Source organism: Larus michahellis, chromosome 14, assembly GCF_964199755.1.
Source record: "Larus michahellis chromosome 14, bLarMic1.1, whole genome shotgun sequence".
In the NCBI taxonomy this organism is placed as follows: domain Eukaryota; kingdom Metazoa; phylum Chordata; class Aves; order Charadriiformes; family Laridae; genus Larus; species Larus michahellis.
In genome coordinates this window covers 13,644,161-13,669,790 of record NC_133909.1, presented here as the reverse complement: position 1 = coordinate 13,669,790, position 25,630 = coordinate 13,644,161, and the positions used below count along the sequence as shown (strand labels likewise).

The 25,630-nt window shown below is 41.2% G+C and overlaps 1 protein-coding gene across 9 annotated transcripts in view; it reads left to right on the top strand.

The window, feature by feature from the left end:
* CEP112 (centrosomal protein 112) overlaps positions 1 to 25,630 on the top strand; it is a 171,889-nt gene that overhangs the window by 75,475 nt on the left and 70,784 nt on the right. For all 9 annotated transcript variants that reach the window (XM_074608019.1, XM_074608018.1, XM_074608023.1 and 6 more), the window contains one exon: positions 6,235 to 6,417. In XM_074608019.1, the coding sequence (XP_074464120.1) occupies positions 6,235 to 6,417 (183 nt within the window). The remainder of the gene's footprint in view (positions 1 to 6,234; positions 6,418 to 25,630) is intronic.

Here is a 25,630-nt window from a genome sequence, read left to right as displayed (position 1 = left end):
CAGTGCCATGCTCATGCCTTCGGAGGCCTTTAGCTGGACACACGAATAGAGATAACAAGCTTAACGCTCCGCTGGCTTTGTCCCTGCACCTTTTCTCCGTGAAGAGTTCCTGGCACTGCACTTACACCCTCGCTTTTCTTCTGGCCTCATTCTTCCTGTTCTGTTTCTTCCAGCTGCTTTTTGACCGATCTGTTACCCACTCAAGTGAAGAAAACATTTGCAAAGATGTGCTTGAAATACGGTATTCCTCAGACAGACTAATGTTCCAGGCATTTCTTAGCTGTGCTTTAAACAGTCCGGTTATATTCAGAGATTCACGATCCGTTTTTAATATGCTGGCTTAGTTGTAAGGACACAGTCTTTGTAAAAAGCTTTGTTCCTCTCTCCTTTGTCTGTAGTCTAAGATAATTGAAATACAGTCTGTTCTTGCATGGAGGCCAAATGAGCACATTAGCGGAGGCTCTAAATTTTTCATGTCATCAGCAACAAGCTGCATAAATTTCATTTAATAAATGAATCTAGGATGCATAAATGTTTCCTTTGAACCATCCTAACACACAGATGAATGCCATTTGCGCAAAATATCTGAGGAATAGTTTCTTCGATCGGCAACATCAACTTTTCACTTTATGATACAGCTAAAACTCACAAATGGGAAAAGGATACGAATGTAACCTCCAAGTAAAGAGTGGGTGGAAATTCTTCACGCTGTACCATTGCTGTTTACAGACTTGTTAACCAGACGGATGGGTATTTACACTGTCTCCTTCAGGCATCTAACTTGCGTGTGATTCCGAGTTAAAAGCCGGAGTTCCCTGTATAGTCAACAGAATCAACTTCGGGGGGAAGACGGAGAGGGGAGATGATTCCTAGAACGTAAATTGGTGCCTGCGGTAAACAGCAAGGCAGGCTGCGAAGGCCTGTGGAGTCACTTCTCGGTGTTCAAAGAAGGTCCTTGGATAAACTCTGAATCCCCAAACAAAGCCTACGTACAGTAAATTCTGTACCAGGGCCTGCTACAAACAGATATTTGCAGTGACTCAAGGTATAATAGTTTTAAAGAAATATTTCTGTTTGCAGAAATATTGGCTTTACTGGGACAGGGGGTGGAATCTCCTGGTGTTTGCCGGGTGGTAGGTGATGGAATCCCAGGGATGCAACTGCGTTTCCGATAGGTTGGAGATTTACTAACGGATTTACTCACGGCAGGAGGATTAGGAAGACAGGAGGATTGATGTGAGATTTGTGCTGCCCATACTTTAAAAATATTAAAATTCTGGAAGGCCTTTGTAAGTAAAAATGTACAGATCGGGTATATAATTTTGTACACACAGTGAGACCGCTGAGGTGTGGTGGTGTGGTGGGGAGGACCAATCAAACTGCAGTCTGGCGAAGAGCCCAGCTTGGCTCTCTTGGAGAATTTCTTGCAAGTCTTAGTTTGCAGTTGAAATACAGTTATTAGTGGTTGATTATAAGGTGAAGTATAACAGGAAACACAGTCACGCCAATTAAATTATTGCAGTCTGCAATGAAATAGAAAGTAAAACCCATTCGCTATGCATGTACGTTACCCTGGATGTATTTGCTACTTCAGTGGTAATATATGGTTCTGCACTGATGTATTTTTCACTGCCCTCGGCTCATTACAGCCTTATATCTTGGGAGTACTTTGTCTTCCAAATGATAGCAAAATCTCAAAAAAAGGTGTACTTTTAAAATCCATTAATTTATCTGCTGCAAAGTAGTTCTGGTATTCTCCCTTGCCTTGCAGTGGAGATTGCTTTTTTCCGCCCAAAGTTATGCTAAGCCAGAGCCCAGCATGATTAATACTCCATCCTCCAGCCTCTTATATCAGATTACTGTTAGAAGCAGTGTATTTGCGGAGATGGGTAATCCCCGTATCCTTGTGAAACACGCACGTTTATTTATAGGCTTAGGAGACAGAAACCGCTAGATTTTACCAGAGCTGTTATTTGGGGATAGATCGTGTGCGGTGCTGGGCAGTGGTTGGGGCTGGTTTTTGAGGAGAGTAATGCTAATGAAGACACCTGATATACAAACACTCTTAAATGCTTGTAAGATAGAATTGCTGAAAAACAGAGGTTCTACATGCATGCTGTGCGAGTGAGTTCAGCTCTTTGCCATGAGGTGTGTCGCTTACTGGTGGCTTCTCAAGCCTCAGAAGTTCAATCATGCCAAAATAGCGCTAATAAAACCATCCTGCCGTGCAAACCCATATTTTATATACGTGTTACTTACAATATTTCTGGAATTGTGGACATAAATTTACATGAATTTTCGTACTTTGGTGTCAAATATTTATTGTAACAGTTACATTTTTCAAAGAGGTAGTGAGCTAACTAATTTCCTCTCCCTCCTTTGGGGACTATAAAAAGAATTTCAAAGGCATGCTTGTTCTTGAGAACAAGTCAAAATTGTTCTAAAATTGAAAAGCCTAAACTTAGTGTGTGATGCAAAAGCAAAAACTGGATAGTAGAAGGTCTTGTCTATGTTAGGGACTTTAAAAAGGTATTTGCCGGCATCGATTATATTACAAGTATTTGGCTTCTGAAAATATCTTCTGCAATCAGCCGGCTCTTTACTGTAGATCTTTGTTCTTCAGATGTACCAACAGCGCTAACAGCAGTGGTTTCACTGTAGGTCTTTATTAGATTGTCTCTCGGTTTAGCAGGTGGTTCTAAAGCACCTCCAGGTTTGGGCGCAGTGGTTGGAAGGGCGTCCTTCGTGGGCAGCCGTGTCCTGCGTGGGACAGGCTCGATCCATGTTGCCAGATTTGTTTGACGGTTCGCGTGTGTGTCTGTTTATATTTATGCGAGTGAATGGCAAAAGACTGTCACGGTTTTTGGATTAATCTTTTTTCAGCTTTTTGTTAAGAATTTTGTCATCTTTTTTTCAATTCTTTTCTCTGCAAGAGTAAGGGAATATTGCTAAATTTCAGGTAAAAGCAGAGATTTAAAAATAAATGGTGTAATTCTGGTGCTGGCTTAGTTAACCAGGTATTGGCTGTTACCTTGGATAAGGTTCTGTCGTTCTGTTGCGGAAATAATTAAAAAACGAAGGATTCAGTCAAGAGGAATTAATGAATTTAGAATTCTCGTGTTACTCAATACTAACGGCACATCATGGTATGGAACAGCCCTGTGGGGTCTGACAGCCCGGCTTGTTCCAGCGTCCGGGCCGGAACAGATGTGCAGAGAAGAGAATAAGAGATTTTCATCTTTGGGAGGGCAAAATGAGGAAACATCTAAGCCACAATGAATACGATCTGATTATGGTAATAGGGCGCACACTATTATTTAATGAATGTTTCTTTTCAGCGTCGCCCCTAATTCCCATTGTGCATATCGTGTTGCTTGTCTGTCTGAAATGTATAGCACCTAAACCGGGCTGTCTTCTAGGCCCTTCTGCGCTGCGTTTGAGCGGACATTTTAATGTAATCTGGTGGGGTGCTAAGCATCTAGGGGTAGATGCAGAAAGATCTCAACATGATACAATTTTTAAAGGAGGCGGTTTTGTTATCTCATTCATAAAGGCGCTCCCTGACTCAAAGAGGAGACAATCCATACTGATTTATGAAGAATTAATACAGTTTTCATGCAGCTTCCTCTGATGAAAAAGTCTTGTTGTTGCTGAAAAACAGCATGGGTTGGGGTTTTTTTTCCTTTTGTTGGTATACATTAATTTTTTTCCTTTTTAAAACAAACAAACAACAGCAGTGCAAGAATGAGAGAGGGAGGAGTGGCAGGGAAAGCGTAGCGCTTGGCAGCAGTTCTGAGGAGAGGAGGAGGAGGTTCAGTGAATGCTCACCACTGCAGTCAAACAGCCACTCGGTCACTTCGTGTTATTTTTACAGGAAAGCATGTTTTGTTGGTCACAAATGTAGGGTACTTGGTAATATTCATTAGGGAAGATGGGTTTTCCAGGTCTTTGAACTTGAGGGAAGAAAATGCTCTCGTCCCCATCCTTTCTCTTCTCTCCGCCTCTGCTCCCTGCCAGAAATCTCTAAAAAGGAAAACAAAACCATCGTGGGGAACACTGTGCTTTAAGTGGTGAGGTTTTTCTTTCTCCAACAAATTTGCCTTTTATAACCCACCGCCCCTCGCCCTGCCACCCTCTCTCTCCCCACGTAGCAGACGGGGGATGCCCCTCCCATGCGCAGAAGGACCCATCCCTTTTAGCTCTTCTCACCTCTTACATTCAAAAACCTTGTGTCTGTAATACAAACAATGTAAGTGAAGAAATTGCTAAGTAAAACTGTAATTACTTTGGTTGGGTGAAGTGGTGATGTACCCGTGTATCGTGGAGCTGGTTGAAGAAGCAGGGTCCGTCCCTTGCCCCCTCCCAGCACACGTTCCTGCTCCTGCCACTTCTCGTCATCCATTAAGAGCATGAAGAGCCAAATAACTGCAGTTCCCCACACCAGACTGTCTCAGCCTGGACCTTACATGGCACAACCAGCTGAAAATCCAGTAATTAAGAAAAGAAAATGTTTGACTAAAAAGACCTCTCTTGTTGACGTGATTTCTTTTTAATCAGGTCTGATTTATGAAAAACCACTGAACGTTTTTTCTCATAACCCAGGCGAAGCCTTTTCTCATAACCCAGGCGAAGCCTTTTCTCATAACCCAGGAGAAGCCTTTACAATTATTTTCGGAAGGAAGGATTCTTTCCTTTACGCATGCGGACACTGCTAGCATCTGCAAAGAAACTAGTTTCGTACACAAACCTTGGGCAAAAACCTGACTTAAAGAACTTTGTGTAAGGATCGAAGGCCCAGTAGAGATAATGTGTGCCTCCTGGGGGGTTAACTCCTTCGGGGATGTCAGATGTCTGTTAATGAGCTCTTTAGTATTATTAAATAATGTAGATATGTCAAACCGTAGAATATTGCATCTGTTCTACTTGCTCCATTTTCGGCAGGATGCTCCTGGCCGCAGCACGGATGACATATTCTACTTTTAAACCCAGAATACGCCGACCCGTAGTTTGAGAAAATGCCTTTTTTTCTTTTTTTTTTAACTTCGCTTCAAATTTGAAACCCGAAAGCTATGCCAACAGCTAATATTCTTCCAGAATTGAATGCTACAGCTTTAAGATAAGGTGCCGGGGCGCTCTCGGCGCGCACACAGCCAGCTCCTCCCGTTCCCTTTTCTTTTTTTCTCACGCTGAAAATAACCCACCATATTCATGATAAGAGATTTTTTTTTTTTTTTTTTCTCTCCCCAATCCTTCCCCTCCCCAGCTTTTTCAAAATCCACCAAAACTGAAGAAAAATCCAAGTGACTGTTCTTAGCAGCTGTGTGGCCCGGAGTTCAGTGGGGAAGCGGCTTCCTGCCGTCCCTATTCATCACCTGCTTCAAAGGCGGGCTGCCCGCTCCAGTGTGCGGGCCAGGTAGGGTGCCATTGTGCGCAGGCGGGAGGATTAGTATCAAAGCTGCGGCAACCAGGCCCTTGGTCTCGGGCTGCCATTCAGGCTAGCGGGGAGAGGCGAAGGCTGGCCAAGGTCACAGCATCCAGTGTGGTGCGGACTGGGAAAGGATCCTGAGAATAGAGGGGCTTCTTATGAAATCATGGTGCAAGCTTGCAGCACAGCAGGTGCCCTTCTGGAACACATACATCTGTTTATGTTGGGATAGCGTAGCTGACAACGGGATAATAGAGCTTTGTTTTTTATAATTTTCTTTCATTTTTTTTTATTATTAAAAAAAAGAGGCAACTGTATATACGACAGCCTTGAGGAATATTGAAGGAAGAGCTTTCGCTTTGGAAATCATAAAGAAATCTTTAAAAGATTTAATTGCTGGGGTGGGGGGGTTGTGTGTGTGTGTATACTTAAGCGAAGGGGAGAGCAGGCTGCCTATTAACCATTTCGGATCCTCAGCCCTGCTGATGAGCAGCAGCAGGGTACGGGGGGACCGGACGCAGAATGCAACAATGCCATTTTTTTTTTTATTTTTTTTTTGGTACGCTCCGACATTTGTACCAACAAATTGGTTAAGGATGCGCTGGATTTGCTCGGTTGTCTCCATTGTTGGGATTGTCTGGAGGAATTCTGTCACGCTAATGGTGGCTTTTTTAAAAGGTGAGGTAACAGTGACGTAAAAAATAAAATTGCCAACTTGAGGAAATTAGGGGGAAAATTAAGCTGTAGACGAGTTGTCATGACGACAAGGATGTTCTATTGATGAACTGTACTCCTCCCTGTCCAATCAGATAGTGGAGCTGAGGCTGGAGCATGAACAGGAGAAGACGCACCTATTCCAGCAGCACAACGCAGAGAAGGACTGCCTGGTCCGAGACCATGAACGGGAAATCGAGAAACTGGAAAAACAGCTTCGCGCTGCCATGGCAGAGCACGAGAGTAAAACTCAAGAATGCAGGAAACGAGACGGACAGGTAATGATCAATAATGTTTGAAAGGCGTACGCTTATTAGAAAATGCTAATAATTAGTGTTTCCTGTTTGCCAGCATTGTTGGTGATGCACGCTGCGGGAGCATTTGCGAAACTGGCACATAAATGTGATTTTTGTTTTTCCTTTTTCTTTTTTTTTTTTTTTTTTTTCCCCGCTTACCCCCCTCCCTTCCCACTGCTGAATAGGGCTTTAACTGCAAAAACCACAGGTAGCCAGATTAAAAATCCCATGGTGCGCTATAACTCGGCCTATTTATAATCTTGTCTCATTTTCTTTCATGATGGATTTGTTTAAGAAAAAAAGGTATCTGTTCTTCTCCCCCCACAGCCCTCACACTCACCCCTCCTTTTCTCCTTCCTGGGCAAATCCATGTGAATTATATCTGCTTCACTCGTATGCTTTTTTTGTTGTAAATCTCTGCAGGTAACTCACAAATGGCTTTATTTCATTTTGTTCATGTCTTTTTGTTTCAGTTTTGTATTCTAGATCTGCTTTGTGTGTTTGGCTACGTATGTCGGATATTTGATAAGGCGATGTGGGTTTGGGGTTGCTTACCATCACGTTTATTTTCCTCCACACACACGCACCCCTCCCATCCTCCATCTCTGTGGTCACTGTTGGAAGCCATTTGGCAGAATAACCCCCAGCTGGGGTAGCATTTGACTCTTCAAACTTCTGGATGAAATGCGCACTGTCAGCATGGAAAATGATCTTTATGAGTTTTCAGTTCGAAAAACCATCTTATTGCGTTTTTTTCAATATATTTTGTAAGGATGGCATGGTGTATTTACTAACAGCCTGTATTAAAAAGGCCTGCAATGGCAATATTTAAAAATTTGTATTTAAAGAGTATTCAGAAAACAATCTTTCCTAATCAGCATTAGAATTACTTATCGTGCATGGATTATTTTATACCAAAACTGGACATTTTGGTAAGGCATCTTTAACGACATATGTTTTCCGCGCACCACCGCCTTCCCTATGAGATGTAAGGCTCTGACATCGGGGCGTTTTCACTTTACTCTCCTGTGGACTAGTAGGCTGTGTCCATAACGTAGCTAAGTGAAACTGAATATTTAAATTTGAAATTAATTTTTTTGTGTTGCTTTTGGACGACTCAGACTCTGTCGAAATCTGGCTTAAGTCTATGGGAAACAAACGGCTTTTTGGGGGAGGATGAGGGATATGGAGCAGAACCAGGACTTATTTCTCCATTTCCACCATTACGGTTTTCCAAGGAAAATGAGAGGTACTTTTGTGAGAATGCTTGGGAAGAGGATATTCAGGTGGCTTCTGAAAAATTAAATGTTGTCCTTTATTCTCCACTCTGTCGTAATAGTGAACAAAGACTTTAATTGTTAAAGGGACTGGTTTTTATCTTTGGATTTTTTTACTTCGGCCCGAGATGCATCTTAACTGTACAGCTATTTGCGAGTGCCTTTTCAAAGTTGTATCGTCCTCTCACCTGCATTCCCGACGTTGTGTTTCCCTACAAAGGCAGAGCTGGAGCACTCGCATTAAAAAACAGTTTTAGAATTATATAGAATTAGTCTGTCTACGCGCCAGCGTTCATTCCACTTAATCATATTGCTCTGTATACCACTGAATGGAAAGGTAAAGGGACTTTCTTAAGCAAATTCAGAGAATCTGGGAGGTGTCTTGTGAGTATCTCTATTTTGTTCTCCTGTGGGTCATTTCTGGCAAAGGTTGGGGCCCAAGGTTTGGTTGTGCTTTCTATTCGCAATGGGATTTATAATGCTAGTACAGGTGCTGTGTAGAAAGCTGGAAATTATCGCAGCAATTAGGAAAATCTGAGCAGTCTGAATAGCAAAAACTTTGGCCTTTTTACAGGGCTTTTCTTTGTAGTTTGAATATCCCTGTACAGTCATTGGAACATTGCTGCCGTGAGAATGACATGTAAATCAGGGAGGAAAATGCGGTTGCCTTTGACTAGAAGAGCTGTTGCTTATTTAAATTCTAGGAGGAATCTATCAGCTTTCAAGGACGCATATTTTTTCCATTTTGGGAAATAAATCGTTCTTCGTTCCTTCCTCTGCTCTTTGTATTGAGATTCGCTCTTGTCTTTGCAGTGAGGTCAACAAACAATACTGGTGTTTCTTATGGAATTATGGCACATATTTTTAATAAAATTTTTTAATCTTTGCATATGTTTACTGAAACGCATGTTTTGGACACCTGACATGACTAATGCCCAATGTCCTTTATGAAGGATTTGGCAGCCTCGTAATAAAGACATCACAGTGATTTCATGAGTTTACGTAGACGTAGCTTTTTAAAAACCTGTTAGATTTGAACCATGTTTGGCAGCAGTAATTTTTAGGACTGCTTTATATTACAGTGAAGGCGTGATGAAACAGGAGAAGAGGCCATTTTGCTTTGCTAAATGAAAAGTATGTTTTCTGGGTGTTTCAAAAAATTTAAATAATAATTGGTGTTAATCACATCCGGGTAGCTCGGTTTGAAGGACCTATCTGTTCAATGTTTGGTGAATGATGTGAAAGAACCGTTATCAAAGGTATTCACTGTTATGCTTTCTTAAATCCTTTTCCGTATGAAAGAGTAGCGAATGTTTAAAATACATATTTCTTACTATATTAGTAATCACAGCTATGACCGAGTACTGCAGAACAATTTATTATACTGGTACTGAAAAGATTGTGGTTTTTTTATTGCGTATCCAAGGTCTCTTACTTTCACGTAGGTCTTCAGCTACTGCGAAAGATAGTATACAAACCGGTTCGGTTTTATTCAAATATGAATACATTTATTAATGCTTTGATCAGAACTGAAGAATAAAAATTAAGATTTCAGTGCACTGCCAGATTTTAATTAAATATAAAATAATGTTACTGCTTCTTTGAAACACAAGTTCAATATATTTTCAAGAAAGGAACTTGATTTAAGTGGATCACCTTTTGTATTGCTGATGAATTTCTGGATAAAAATTGCATTCCACTTTAGATCTTGGATTTATCCATTTCTAGGAGGCTTGCTTTGATTTTTTTTCACCTACGGTTGTAATGCTTGGGGAGGAGTAAATTGACATGTAGGTCAATAAAAGTCAAAGCAGTACAAAGGCTTTTATACCATGCTGTGTTCTTGTAGTCTTTTAAATCCTATGCGTTTTCTATGCACTGCCATAATATTGTTATTCTTTAAATAGTAGCTAGTAATACAGGATTTATTTTTTTAAAAAAAGGTAGTTTAGAATCACTACTTCTGTTTAATTTTGATTTTTTTATATTATCTGGATTTTTTTTAAGAAGAGTTTTTAAGCTACAGTGCGGTTGGCCATTCGTTCCCCACCTCCCTAAATAATTTTATTTTATACATTAGTTCATGAAACAGAGAAACTCCTTGGATGATAGAGATCTTGCTTTTGTTTTAATAAAAACAGCCTTGCTACTGAGTTGGTGATTTTCTGAAGCAAGATTTCCGATTACAGAGAATAACACATCTAGTTTGCTTCTGTGAAATCAGATAGCAGGGTTAGGAAATTTTAATAACGGATGGGCTGTGGTGCCAGTGGTACCCTTATATTTTCCCTTTATGCTGCGAATGTCATTCTCTCCCCACCGTCTGACACGTGCCCTCAACCAGCTCAAAGATTTTCATGTTCCAGCCGCTGTACGAAGTTGGATCGTTTTCGTGCTTGTTCTTTGACCGTTGACCTGCGGGCAAGAAGAAGGAAAAAAATGTACCCTGGTAACTTCAAATATAGCGCTTTACACTAAAGCGAGAGGAAAAGTTTCTGTGAGGAAACTGAATTCTCTTTCCAGGTTCTGTTAGGAGATAATTGGCAAGTCCGCTGTTTTCATCCATTGGTAATTGGGTTAAGAGCAGCTCGAGCGCTGAGGCGCGTTTTGCCTGTGTTTGTCACTGGCGTCACGATATTTCATTTTAGCATACGCTGGTCACGCTCTCAAAAAAGAGGCCGCTTTAAGAGCAGGTCATTGGTGTTTGGGGGTATCTTAGGGCTCTCGGTATAAACCATTACTGGTTGGAAAAGGAAAACCTCGAGCAGTTCTGAAGTCACGCGAACGCACGCATTGAGAATGGAAGTTCCTATACAAAAGGAGCAGGCTGGAGGTGGCGAGAAGAGTTAATGAGGTGTTTTCCCATGGCCAAAGTATCTGTTTCCTTTTTCCTCTCTTGGTTTTTTGCACTTCTGGTAATCCCCTTGGCCTTTACCGTCCCGTTTGCTTTACCTTCGCAGAAATCAGCGGCTCCTTCCCTGAGGCCCAATGTATAGGGCATCCTTTCCCTTCTCTTCTGGCTTCTCCTCTTTGAAAATTTGCTTCTTTGCACTTGTGAACAGGGATCTTTGTGCAGCTGTTGCTTTGCACCTGGTTTGGTCTGAATTCATTCCGAGCTGTTTGAGCCTGTTGAGCTGGCAATAAAAAAAAATAATACAGTAATGATCATTATTTTCATTCCAGCAATGATCGTTATTTTCGTTCCAGCAAATCCTTGGTATGTGTTTATGGTTCTGTATAGATAATTACTGTATCAACAAAGGGGGGGGAACAGAAGAGATTCATCTTGCCTCCGTATGTGTAGTCAGTCTGAATGTTTGTCTGATGGAGAGCTCTATCAACTATTGACAAGAGAAAATACAGAAAAAAAATTAATAGAAATATTATATACTTGTTTAATGATAACTAAATACCTCAACATATGCACAATTTCTATCTGTGTGTAAATATTGCTGTAGCATAACTTTTCAGTGCTGTACTAATACAGAAGGAATTTGGGAGCATTTGTTTCACAATAGGAGACTTTCTGAAACTTTGATCTGAAAGACCCCGTTCTTACTGCACAGATAAATCACTGATCAACTCTTCTACTTCATGTAATTGTTCTAATACCTCCAAACGCCAGTTTCCACAGAGATGATATTCCAGTATCTGTGGAAGCAGTTTGCTTGATGGTGTCTGGAGGGTACAGATAGGTGTAGCCTGTGAAGCATTCAGATGTCGGTGATGCTGCTGAAGTCACTTCTTTATACAATTTTGAGTAAATAAATTCTGTGACTCATTTTTTTCTTTGACTTCTTTTTGTTTTCTCAGTAGAGGATGTCTTTGGCATGAGAAGAAATGCATTGTTTGCTATGCAGGCTTTCTCTGCAGACAATCTAAATAATGGAGTTGCAATCTAAATAGTTGTTTGTTATATTTCACTTGGAGAGTAGCTATTGGGCTGACGGTCAGACTTCTGTAGGCAGACAGCTGTTCCCTTTTAGCCTTTCCTAAACAAAAGCTTTATGACTATATTGCAGCATGTTTAATTTACCACCGATGAGCCCAGGGTAATCAACAGGACTGTCGATGTAAAATATTTAAAGTACCAAGTATTTGTTGCAGCGCTCGCATGGTTTTCCTTGGTTGTTATTCATAGTCTGCTGACTCAGGGTTGGGCTGGATCCCATTGATGGGGAATATCTACTAAAATCAAGGATCTGATGATGGGTCCTATAGAGACGTTCAAACTGGGCTTTAATAGTATTGTGGTGAAGTTGAGAGTTCAATGAAACGGCCAAATGCACCGGTTTCCTGGGGAAAGACTCAAATACCGTCCCATGGTGGGCTCTGGTAATCCACACAGCTAGTTTCAGCTGTGCTTGAGCGCATGCGGAGGAGCCGTGGGAAGAATTTGGGCTGTATCATAGACACGGTCTCTGAGATGAGAGGGAAAAATGGGCCTTTGCTCTAAAACAGTTCAGCACACAGTTCAGGCTCGGGGTTCCGTCCATCAAGCCCTTCATCCAGGTGGTGCCTCCTGTGCACCGTCCCCTTCCCTGCTCAGATGAAGCCGCCGTGCCACGTTTGTTGTTCTGCGTCGAGCCCTCAGCTTCTGGTCCCCACTTCTCAGCTGCTGCCTCTGTTTGAGATGCCTTTCAAAAGGCTGTTGAACAAGCTATAAACATCTGCCACTTCCTCGCTTAGTGGAACCATCAAAGTGTTCTTGTGCTGTAGTGGGCGATCATCTATGATCTCTTCCACATTTTTCCTTGACTCTCGCTTTTTACGATACAAGTGAAATTAGATAGTGAGGAATTCAGCACAGGAGGTGTGACTTCACTTGCTCCTCTGTCCTTTTATACTTCAGGCTGTTCGGCATTTGAAATATTTACTGAAGACATTTTTGGAAGCCATACATAATGGTGCATAAATTATCATTTGCTGATTAAAAATGTTAAGTTAGCTTAGGAGAGAACTGACGTTTTGTGGTGTCTACAGTGTATGTAAAAGAGGAAGCAGTTGCCATAGAAACTAGCTCATCACATAAAATGAACTCTGATTCTGAGATGGAGTTCTTTTCAGCAAAATGGACTTTCTGTATATAGAATATGAAATTGAATATATATGGTAGTTGGTTTTAGACTGTAGTCAACATTTCATATTCATTTCATGTTTTAATTTTAAATACTGGCAGCTGAAAAGGTGGAGTATATAATTTCACTTGTGTAGGGGCAGGGTGTATATCATATGGCAGTAATTTCATTTTATACCATTACTCCCTGTTTAGGAATGAGGGATTATTTCCTGCATAGTTAAGAAATACAGAATAATTTATCTGAAAAAAAGCCAATGACATCAGTCTTGCTCATCAGCGGGGTAAAGGATCTTTGTGCCAGTTTTTAGCACATACAGTAGGTGTGGCTTTGCATGTAGAGTCTGTGTGTGATGGTTACAACGAATGATTATAAGACAATAAGCTATACATAGTGTGAGCTTATTTTTAAGAAGTTATATAAAGTTATATAAAGGAATAGTGAAGTAATAAATGATCGAGTATATAAGTAAACACCAAATATGATAGTAACTGCAGCATTTGAGATGGTGTAACGTAATTTCTATGCAGAGAGGCAAAACCACTGTGTTACTTTGCAGAAACGGTCAACTTACAATATAAGCTCTTGATTTTGAAGTAAAAAGAGCACGTGCTTTCTACTTGAGGTTCAGTGTATGGCAAAACCAGACCCTAAAGTTGCTTATTGATATTACTTCCAAGTATGAGAGTCTAAATCTTCTCTTTTGAATGTAGTTTCTGTGATACTAGATTGTTCTAAATATTACAACTAAACTTGTTTGGTAAATGTCTGCTGTACAGAGAAGGGGGTGCTTACTCACAGTATTCTTTATGAATGTTTTTTAGTTCTTTTGAAGATTGCTTTTTAGTGTTATCTTATAATTTACTTCAGAGAGTTGTTGAATAGAAGGAAGTTGACTTCTCACAATCCATAGAACAAGTACAGCAATTTGGAAAACAGCAGCGCGGTATCTACTTCAAACATTCCACTGGATGGCTGAAAGGACATCCTCTAACGTAATATCAGGATTCATACTGAAGTTTTTTCACAGCATCATAGAGTCATTTGGGTTGGAAGGACCTCTGTAGGTCATCATGTCCAACCTCCTACTCAAAGCAGGTCTAACTTCAAAATTACATCACGTTGCTTAGGGCCAAGTCCAACTGAGTTTTGAAAATCTGCAATGATGAAGATTTCACAACCTTGCAACGTACTCCAGTACTTTACTAATCCATTGTGAAATGTCTTTTCTTTTATATCTGGTTGGAATGTCTGTTGTTACAGTTTGAAAGTGTAGCTTCTTGTCCTTTCACTGCCACCTTCAAGAAGAGTCTGCCTCTGTCTTCTCTACAATTCCTTACACTCAGTCGAAGACAGCAATTAGATTTCTCCTTACTCTTCTGTTCTGCAGGCTCAATAAACCTAGTTTGGTGAACTTCCTGAAGGTCCTACTGGTCCATTCCTCCAGCTTGCAGAGTTTGAGGTCCATGTGAATGGCAGCCCTGCTCTCCAACATACTGACCACTTCCGCCTCAAGAGATGCATCCACAATATTGCACAAGGTTCACTGTGTTCTATCATCCAAGTCTTTGGTGGAGATGTTAAGCTGTAGCAGCCCCATTTGAACTTTGAGGAATGCCACTTGTAGCTGGTTGCCTGTTGACACCTGCTCTTCAAACGCAATGGTCCAGTGAGTTCTCCGCTCACGTTGTAGTACAGCCATCCAGTCTGTGTCTCTGCTGGTCCCTGCCTGCTATAAACGTCGGTATCAAAAGCCTTGCTAAAGTCAAGATAAAAGACGTTGGCAGTTCTCCTGTTTCCACAGAGTCAGTCATTTCATTGTAGAAGACAATCAGTTTGGTCAAGCATGAATTGCCCTCGGTGTATCCAGGTTGGCTGTTCCCAGTGCCCCTTTTATTCCTCATATGCTTGGAAATTAATTTCATGGAGTTTTACTCCATAATTTTTCCAGGGATGGAGGTTAGGATATCCTGTCTGTGACTACCTATTAAGGTGCTGTGTATTGCAAATTAAGTAGTTAAATTTTTTAGTGTGTGCTTTTTCTCTTGGCCCTGCTGTAGAAAAAGATTATCCAAAATCAATTTAGTCTCTTTTCCTTAGGTCAGCAGATGTTAATTCCATTCACTCACTCCCACCATAAATCAAGTTTTGAACAGTAGTCTAGCTGTTAAATGATTTATCTGATAGGAGAGATTTTATGATCCATTCAGTTCCTCAATTTAAAGGTATTATAAATACCAAATGAAAGAATGAAACACTAGACGAGAAATTATGACAATCTGTAGTTTGGAATGTTAACACCACTTGTTTTGGCAGTATTACTGGTCTTAAAACAATAGGATCCATATGGATGCTAATTTTCCCAATTTTGAGCAATAAATACAACCTCTTTATGGTTTAAGTAATGATATTACTCAATACCACTGCAGGGTCCAGTAGACGGTTTCATGATGAGGTAATAAATAGCAATTTTGGAGAGCTGATTATTTGTATTTTTCTTTTATGTGGTTTGTGATGGGGGAAGAAGAAATCTCAAAGCCAGTTGAAAAGCCTTGCCCTCTCCTGTAGCTGACATACTTTGGCTGAAGATATGTCAGTTGAGAAATATGAGACCATCCATAAAGCTCCGCACGCTCCCACATTAAAGTATTACAGAGAAACCTTCAAGTGGAAAACCAGTAACAAACTGCAGCTGAGACGCTTATGGCAAACTGCACTGTCCTGGGCGCCCTACCACTGCTCTGCTTATTCCTCCCTATATCGCTTTAGTCGAGAAGAAAAACGGAAGAATTCTCTGGTTTTCCTCTATTTCACAGACAGGAGCTATGAGGGGGGAAAGAAACCAACCCAAACCCCCATGATGGGTTATCTGCGCATATGAAGGGTGATGTTACTGGCACAGACACCGGGCTGAGCCCTTCGCTGTTAAACATCTCTGCACTGGCCTAACCCCGCTGTCTGCAGCAACTCTTCGAGAAATCTCCGTTTCTGCCTCAGATGTTAGGAATTTGCTAACCCATCAGCTGGAGGGGTAGCCAAGTGCTCCGCAGTCTTTCAGCACCGTTCCTCACGCCGGTGCCGTGCTGGTGTGTCCTCCCAACTCCCTCCCCTTGCTTCAGCGCCAGGAGGCAGTTTCAGATCCACCCCTTCCAAGCTGCTCAATCTCCTTTTCTACCAAAACTGGCCGACTCTTGCCATGCCACGCCACGTGCGGTGTAGGCTGGGTTTTGTCTCCTGCCAGTTCTGAGCAGCGAGTAACAAATATGCGCCAGCGAAGGTCTCCTGACCGGGCTCCATGGGATGTGCAAACCTTAGAAGTGGGGCAGCCCGGCGCAATGCCAGGAACGGTGTTGGACCTGTCCCAACAGCCTGTCGGTCACTGGTCGTGTGTCTGGTCAGCCCCGCTGTGGCCCACCTGCTCCGCGGATTCAGCTCAGAGGAGACCACGACCTGCCTCTCCTTTTCAGAACTGGGACTCGGCGTTTGGTCCTCAGGCAGGGCCTTGGAGGGCCCACGGACTCTTTTGTACACCTCCCATCCTGATTCATTATCTCCTTGTCTTTTCTGCTGCCGTTTTGTTTCTCTTTTCCCTCAAACCCAGATAAGAGCAGGGATTTTAGGCTATGTATTTGGAGAAACTCTGGCTAGACAAAGCTTTGTGTGTCCTCAGCTATAGGCTTTGGACGTGTGCTAGGTGTGTACGTTCAAGCTTACAGAACTGTATATGCCCTTGTTGCAAGTGGTCCTTTTTTCTTCTTGGAAACTGACCTTTTTTCACTATTTCTTTTTTTTAGAAACAAATTAGAAAGAAAATACATTATTATAAAATAGAGTATTTTCAATATGAAGTCAGACAGCAGAGCTGTCCTTTGGTCCAGTCACCTTTGAAGACATGAGAAATGATTGCCATCGTACTTTAACAAATACTGTTTCTTCATTTTGAAAGAGCGGCACAGACTTTTGACAGTGATGTAAGGTCTTTAGTGTCGATTTCATACGAAAAGGTATTTTTCACAGTATGACTTTAAAGTAGACTTTCTCCCCCCAATTACTCTACATGTTGGCAGCAAATTAGCTTTGAGGGAATATTGTGCACATCATAGTTCTCTGTGGATGTACGGGGGAGTCGGTTTTGGATCTTTTAGCTCAGTCAGACCCATGACTGACGTTGTTCATGTCTTCCGTTTCTGTACATTTGAAAGACTATCTTTTGACAGGGAAGGTGATGTGGAAAAAAAGAAGCCAAAGTACAAGAAATGATTGGCAAAGTGATGATATCATCAAATGTTCAAAGACTTTGCAAATTGAAGCTTATTAGGCTGACATTTTGTCTTCTATTCAGCACTAATTGGAATCATGCCTGTGTGCATGATGTGGAAGGTACTTAATGCCTGAGTGTTTATCATGACAAAATGACAGAAATCGATGTCAGGGATGCCGTAGATTTTTGTTTAATGGAGAAAACAATATATTTCAAACTGCAATTACACATCTCATAGTAATTTGTATTCATATGTATGAAAGTCCTCCTGAAATATTGCAAATAAGCAAACTTTATTTTTGGCCCCTAAAATATTGGCCTGGTTGTAAACGTTCCATTTTCAGGTTTTAGAGTTCTTCTTCAGAGTTCATAGAAACACCACCAATGTAGTTTTAAAAAAGAAAAGAAGACAAAAAAACCTGACACGGTGTTTTTACTTGAAACAGACCTGAAAATCCCAGGAAGAGTGAACTCCATCTTTCATACGGGTGATACAGTTCTTCCAAAGTTGTCTCTGACAGCTTGAATTCTTTTGTAGTCTGTGCTTTCTGCTGTATTGGCATCTGTAAAGTGACTTCAGAAAAGAGAAATAGCGGGGAAAGTGATTTTTGGAAAGGCAGCCACTGCAAACACGGAGCAGGCTGGGATATATGAAAATAGCTGGATGTTCTCCTGCTGATCTGGTGTCACTGGGGATTTCCAAGTTCGAGGTGGCTGCCCCTGTCGAGGGCACATGAGTGCTGCCTGGGGTAGCACACGCGACCCGTGTGTTAGTCTACGTCTGCATCTTGGACCTTACAATGTTGAATTCAGATCTTCAATGAAACATCTAGTATAACGTAAAATTAATGCTTATTCAGCAGGCGATGGAAACAAGTACCTGTTAGTTGGAATCATTACCTCAATTACTGTTTCTAGTGAAATAGAGTGGTCATTGCAAAGTAATGTATTAAACAAACAAAAATAAAACAAAAGACCCAAACAAAAGACCCCAAGCACAAATCACTGTAGTCTGGATGCTCATAGGAATCACTGGTCATTACATGACTGCTCCAGGTGCCCCTGTGATACTCTAAGCTCCAGCAATCCTGGAACTAGTAAGATGTTGACAAGCAGTAGTTTAGGGGCTGATGGTAATTATTTGTATTGCTGGAATTCTCTCAGGGGTCTGACTCTACGTCGTGGTAGTGAAAATATAAGCCAGTAAGCTCATAACATAAATGTGCCTATGGGGGGTTAGAAGCGGGTGCAGCGCGCAGGAGGTTGAGCCCCGTGATAAGCAATGAGGTTTATTGGTAGGTTGACATGGTGTGAGCAAGAAAGCAGAAGACGCAGCATGTGAGCTGCTTCCCTCGAGTGGCTCTACTAATGCCATAGTAAAAATGCCCTTCCGTGGTTTGTCTGCGGCGTTAAGAGCCATCTGAAGGGTGCTTGCCACGTCTGCAGTGGCTGCTGTTATCAAAGGTTTCTTACGCCACTGACTAGAAAAGGAAAAGTGTTTGACTTCAGGTGGGAGATGAGCCCGGGAAGAACATGTTTGTCTGTTCAAAGTTTGGGAACCCTTATAAAGGTTTACATATATAAATGCTAGTTGTTCAATCTACTCGAGCCGTGTTTAATAACAACTAACTGTAAGCCTTCTAAATCTGTGTTGTATCGATTTCCTTGTAGGAAAGCAAATTTAAAGAATGATTTGTTTTTGTAACATTTGATCTGTTGGATACTGTTCTTGGGGAGTGGAGGGGGAGAGAATGGAACAGGACCCAAGCTGTCGATATACCATTGGTAATATTAGAGAGAAAATACTACTTTTCTTGCAAAAGTCAGTTGGAGGTGTGTGAGAGAGCGTGCGTGTTTGTGTGCGTAGGTGTGAGAGTGTGTGTGTGTGTATTATTGCCCTCTAATGGATAGAATCTGAATGGCTCAGCGTTGCATGCTTGTATGGGTTTCTGTGACAAAACATCATTTTCAGGGTGTCTGACGTTTCCCATTTTAGAGGAATCTTGTAATATTTATTCATGAGTCTGATACATCTTTTGTGGGTAATGTTCCTTTAGTTTGTAAAACTAATTTGAAATTCAGCAGAAAGTCCCACAGCTTAGAGAAATGCCTTTTCTTTGTTCTCTGAAGTTTTGTTTCAGCTAAATTATAGCTGCTTAAAATTCGCTATTTTATTTTCCTAATTTTACCATAGTGCTAAAATAATATTGGAACAGAAAGTACCACGTTTCTGTGTGATGGCAACACGAACAACCTTTGGGGAGAAGTGGACGAGTAGAGCTCGCTCCCCTGCCTTTTTCACACCCAGAGCCTGCCCCTGTCCCCACGCTCCTGCCGAGAGCCCCAGGATCTGCCAAGCTCCTGAGATGTGGGTGGCAGAGGGACTCAGCTCTTCTCCTCGCTGCGCCGGTCGACACCTTGGCCGTAGCTGCTGTTCCTGGTGGCCACTTCCACCCCATCCTGCTGAGCAGCTTCTGGCCGCGTGCGCGTGTGGTTTATTTTCTAGGGAAAGTGGCAAAAGTGTGCAGTGTAATGTACGCAGACTGAGGTTTCAAACCTTGTGAGATTGATGGTAAATTCAAGTATTCTAGTGATGCGTGGTAGATTAGGTTTTGTTTTGCTTTTTAAATAAAACAGTCTTTGAAGGGTAACTTTAGAATAACTTGAGAAAGCAAGCTGCAGGTTAGTTGGAAATTGGATTTACAGTTGTTTGTACTGAAAGTAGTACATTTCTACACGTTCTTTATAGTGGAATTCTAACATAGTTATATTTTTTCCTAGCAGGACTCTGTAATCATTCAATAAGTACCTTTGGGAGAATTAAATTTCAGAATTACATTTCTTCTCTCTGCAGCCATTGACTTTTCCTTTTCAAGATTTCCAGCGCTTGCTTTTGCAGTTGGATAACTGCACGGTGTTTTGAACACAGAGCAGAACATTGGTTGCTAACAGCTTTCTTCATCTCCAGTTGTCGATGCCTGCGATGTCCGAGTAGCAGCGCGTGCCCAGCAGTTATCTTCCTCCCCTCGAGGAAGTTCGTGGTGGTGGTGGTAGGCAGCGCATGGTTATTACAAAGAGGTTCCTGATGGATATGGATTGCAACAAGCCAAATATTCATACTTATGAAACCAGGTGAATATTCTGGGGACACCCGCAACTGATTTCACAAAGCTCTGCTAAGGTACCTCCAATCTCTCTGTACATTGAGTTTTAGCCAAGTTCATCGTATTTCTATTTATGATCCAATTAAAAGCTGAGTCTAGGTTGGAAGAGCAGAAAGGATAGTACATCAACCGAATTCCCTTGTAATGACCGTGTTTTCATGTGAAGGCGTGATACAAGGCAGGGCACGCAGTACTGGCTTTTCCTGTCCTTCCCCAGGGCCGGGGCACTTCCCTGGGCTCGGCTTGGCAGCCTCTTGGCTTTCACAACAGACTCTTGTAGCGATCTGAGAGCCGATTCCTGGGAGCAAAACAAATTGTCCCTGGGTTTTGGGCTACTACATTTTCCATTCATGGTGAAAATAGAGAAACAAAATGTGCATACATTAACAGAGAGATGAAGGATATTGCAGGAGCATCTTCTCAGCCCGAGATGGGGACTTTATCTGCATTTATAAATATTGGTGCTTTTCCTCTGAACATGACGTTTCCTAGCAATCTGGGTTTTTTCTGAGAATAGTTATTTTCCACTTACAATAGATTGGCAGCCATTGTTCGTATTGTTTAGGATCAATTGAGGCGTTTTTCTAAATGTTATTTTGATTTGATGACTTTGTTCGTCAGTGAATTATGAAAGCTGTGATTGTTTAGTGCACAGAAGGCTACAATACGTTACTGGCTCGTGTCTCACTTAATGCGGGCGCGTTGTGATGGCAGTAGTAATAGCACCATTAAAGAACAAAAGGTAGCAACACATAGTAGCTCTGTATCTGGCCAATCCCCTCGAATTACCATAAATATTTGAGCAATCTGAATAGTTTTGGACTCTGTAGTAAAGCTTTCCTGTTCTTATCTGGCACTGAAGGAATGTGGAATAAAGTATTCATCTAACCAAGTATAAAAATATGTATGCTATGCAGTTATAATCATGTGTCATTAATCAGAAAATACTGCAGAAACTCTGACAAATTAAAAACACAAGGATGTGTCTGCAAGGGCTTTTTCAGTCATTAAAAAGCTGCTTCACCTCTCAGGCAAACTATTTAATGGCAACTTCTTGCTCAGTGTACTGACATCTTCAAAGGCTCTGACATCTGTCGGCCTTTGAACTACCATTAAAAAATATTATCCCATTTCCATTCTTTTATGCCCATTTTTTTAATTATAGCCCTTCTTTCAAGTTAGGAACATGGTTGGTTTAAATGATGCTGTCCTTTCGTTTTCAGCCACCCAGCTGCGGTTTGAATAAATTGATGTAGAATCAAAGGCGGGACTTTAAAGGGAAAAGGTTTGATGGACTTGGACTCCGAACCAGATGAGGTTTTATGATGAAAAGGGTTTAATCCCAGCACAGGCATCGCTTCTATCAGTCGAGCAGTACAAAGCGATTCATATATATAGGTTCACGAGAAATGATCTATTTTTTTTTTAAACAGCACAGATCTCTTCAGGACTTGCAAATGTGGCATTAGCTAATATTCAGAGAGCTGATTTCCTTTCATCCACCAGAAGCTTATGATTATAGTACAGTTCTCGAATTGGAAATGAGAGCTGCAACACAGATTTAAAGCTATGCTGTCTGATTTGTATTCAATATACATGTCACTGCGGGACAAGCCAGTCTAGGCCGAGCTGGTTCAATAAAGGGAAAAACAGTTTCAGCATCTGAAATTCTGGTGGGGGGGAGAGGTACCAATTAATTCTTACCTGCTCTACCTCAGTATTGTGTCGGATAGTTGGTAGATTACTATCGTTTCTAAAGCTGTGCAAACAGTCCCTTGTGATAACATTCCTTTGGCATCTTTTGCATCAGAGGCTGAGAGAAAATACGCGACATTAATCAGTAATGGCTTCTAATGTAGTCATTTATATGGAAGGCAATGTTTGTTTTTCTCTGCGTGAGTTTCAAGGAGGTTTAGCAGAGACAGCCTTGCTGTTCCTTTATAGCACTAGCCTTCATTAATGTGGTAATTAGGCGTGCATATGGAGAAAACCGAAATATGTCTCAACAAACGCATCAGATGCCATTTGTCACAAATACCACCTCGTGGCATTCAAGAAATAATCTCTCTGATAGTTCCCTGATCTTCGTGTTTCATGGTAGCTGAAATGGGTACGTAGTCATGACCTCTTACACAATCAGATTGTGTCCTTCAAACCAATGATGCTTTCCAGAAAAGTAAAAGCAGTAGATTTCAAAAGTCTGCAAATGTTGTCCTCTGAAAAGGCTGTGCTGCGTTGTTGTAGAGGAAGGAGACTGCTTCCTTGGGCGCTCTGCCTCCAGTCAACAGTTTCTCCTTCAAGCCCTCCCCACGACAGTTGTTCCCTGCCACAGTATTCTGTTTAGGAGTAACACATTGCTCCCGATCTCTTAATGCAATTTTGAGGTTGGGTTTTTTGGGGGGTGGGTAGTAAATATAAACATGGATCTGCATAAATGGATACATTTAACGGTTTATTTTATTTTACTGGTATTTCAAATAATTTGTGTCTAGTGTGTATTTTGATGTAACATTTACACTATATATTAATATTTATTCAAAGTACACTAGATTCAAAACAGTTGCATAAATCAGTCTGAAGAAATGCCTGCCCCAGGATGCAGTGGCCTCTTTGTCATTCAGAAAGTGAAAGTGGCATCCACTGAATCCAAGGACAAACTGAGAAGGATGAAAAGGATAGAGATCAGTGCAAAGGTGCCAGAGAAAGATACTGAGCCAAAAATACTCTCGATTTCAAGACAAGAAATGTTACGCACAGAGTTTTCATTTATTTTGTACTGTGATTGATCTTGTTTTCCTGAAGCGGTAGCTGGGGAGCGTGATGCTTCCAAAAGGTCTCTGAACTCAGAGGAGCCACTGTCGAGATGATGGGGGTGGTGCAACCAGCACTTGAGGATGAAGGTGCAGAGAGGGAGACTAGGAATGGTGTCAGCTGTGTGTGTACCCAAAACATGCCTGATGCCTTTGACTCTAACCTAACACCTAGGTTGGAGTCAAGACTACCTTCTCTAGGACTTTCCTCCTCAGACGGACGTGGCAAACTTATCTTGTTGATATGAGGATTGACACTAAAGATGGTCAACTAGAATATGCTGCTTCCAATTAGGAGTTGATTTCAAAACGGAGAAAGTCAAAAGCTGCACATGTGTGTAATTCTGCATCCTCTCTGAGTAAGCAGCTAACCTACAGATAAGAATTTACCACAACTCGTTGACTTGCAGAAATATTGCAGCTATTGTTACTGCCTTCCAGAAATGAGGGTTTTTTTGAAAGTTAGAAGCTGATTATTTCTTTAAGGTCTAAACCTGTAAGCGACACAATTTTTATTTCTGAAGCTGCTGGATTTCAGGATTTCTGCCCACACATATTGCCATTCATGAGACCGAGAATGAGGACTTCATGCTTGGTTAAAGACCGTCATCCTCACTATAGCAGCATGACATCAGGAATGAGAGAGTTTCCGGGTGTATTAGGTTCTTTAGTAGAGCAGAACAGTACACACAGGCCAGTACGTTTAAGTCATCTTTAGTCATTGGCCCAGAGAGTAACAGCTCCTTAGTTGTTTTCCTATAATTTTGCTGGAGTTTTGAAAAATGTGTCTTTTTCACCTTGATTAACTGTCAAGGCAGAGTTGGACAGTAGCATCAACTTCAAGTTCTCCTCAAGTCCCTCAACTGCCTGTTGAGGAGATGGTCATGGCAGATGACCTGAACGGGAGTTAGCGTCCAAAGTTTGTATTTCTACAAGTTTTAACCTCAGAAGTTAAAGATGGGAGAGATCTTAGGCATGCGCATCTTGTTACTTGGGCTTTGTATCTGCATTGTGTCTTATGTTTCTCCTGCCAAGTTTGGCAACCAATGCCGTTTCCGTTACAGTCACCATAAAACCCTTACGGGATGTGTGGGGTAAGATTTCTGGAATACTCAAAGTATGTATGTGGTTCGAGCAGTAATTTAAACAAATGCATGCAAAAGAGAAGGGTGTGATGCTTTTATGGGTGGTTTTTGGGGGCAGAGGTGGAGTTGTCTTGCTTGGGTTTTTTTACTTACTGTCATAAAAAACCAGTCATTAGTTGACAGGGCAAAGACATTTCTCATAGACAATAGAGCCTGTACCTCTTCTGGGGACAAATTAGGAATGATAATACGTTTAATTTTGCTGCCTCATAGAGATGAATGTCTGTGGTAATCCTTAAATCTGTAATAGATCATGTCTGCATTTAAATGGGAATTGCATGTTGTTCAGGAAATGCTAATGCTTTTAAATTTAATACGTGGAAAATTTAAATGCAAATGTTTTTCAGAAGCTTTGATTTCGGGGATGCTGGACACAGAAGTACTCTGTCGGATTGACGGGTAGTTCTTCCCAGTCCGCCGCAGAGAGCTTTAGCCTCTATTCCTCTATTCCACTGCGGGAAAGCCCTGTCCTTCCTTAAATATCAGTAGCTTTTCTTCAGTTTCCGAACCAGCTTTGCTCCAATACTATTTCAGAACTGAATATATCTTTAACATTCATCCAAAAGGAATGTTTTCCTTTTGCATCCTGAAAGACAGAAAATAAAGCTTGATATTTTTTCACGAAGGAAAACAGGGAAGACTAAACATGTTTGGTGTAATTTTCATTCATCGCTGCATTAAGCAGGTATTTACAGCCAATTTTTTAATAATTTTTTTGTCTCCATCATATTTAAGTTACGTTAGTGTAGGTATGTAGATTACTGGGTCCCTACTTGAGTGCGTCTGTTAAATTTCGTAGTAGAAAGACAGAAGGAAACAAGTCCTCACCTAGTCCTTTCCAGGGAGGTGTCTCAGTAGTCTTATTCAAATCACTTTATTTGTACGAAGAAAAACACAAATGTAAACACTTCTTCCATCTGATAAGAAGAGAGGAGAAAGAAGGCTGTATGTTTTAATTTTTGACTCAGTAATCTATTTTGAAGCAAAGACAGTAACTCGGGTAGTAAGAACCTGTTCTGGACCTGTCTTCCAGGCAAGAGGGCCAAATCTTTTCCAGGTCTTAGAACTGTTAAATGGAAAATGCATTTCCATGTATCTCAGTTTCAACTTGGGAAGTAATCCTTTTGCTCACCAGCGCACCGGATTGTTTAGTTACACACGTGGGCTTGAGGTTCTTCCATTTGACTAAAAATCATTTTCTTAGGAAGGCACTGACAATAACCAACCTATATGAAGTTCTGCTTTCTAGCTGCTGTTAACTAAATTAGAATCAAATGGACTTATGTAAATTAAGAAATCAAAATAAGCTCCGTTAATTTTAAGCTCTTTGTGGAGCTGTTCAAATGGATGTCTGATTTTCTTTCTTTTTCTCACCCCCCCCGCCCTCCTTTTTTTTTTTTTTTTTTTTTTTAAAGCCCAGTAGTTTGTAGCTTAAGTGCCATTTACATTAACTGGGATTT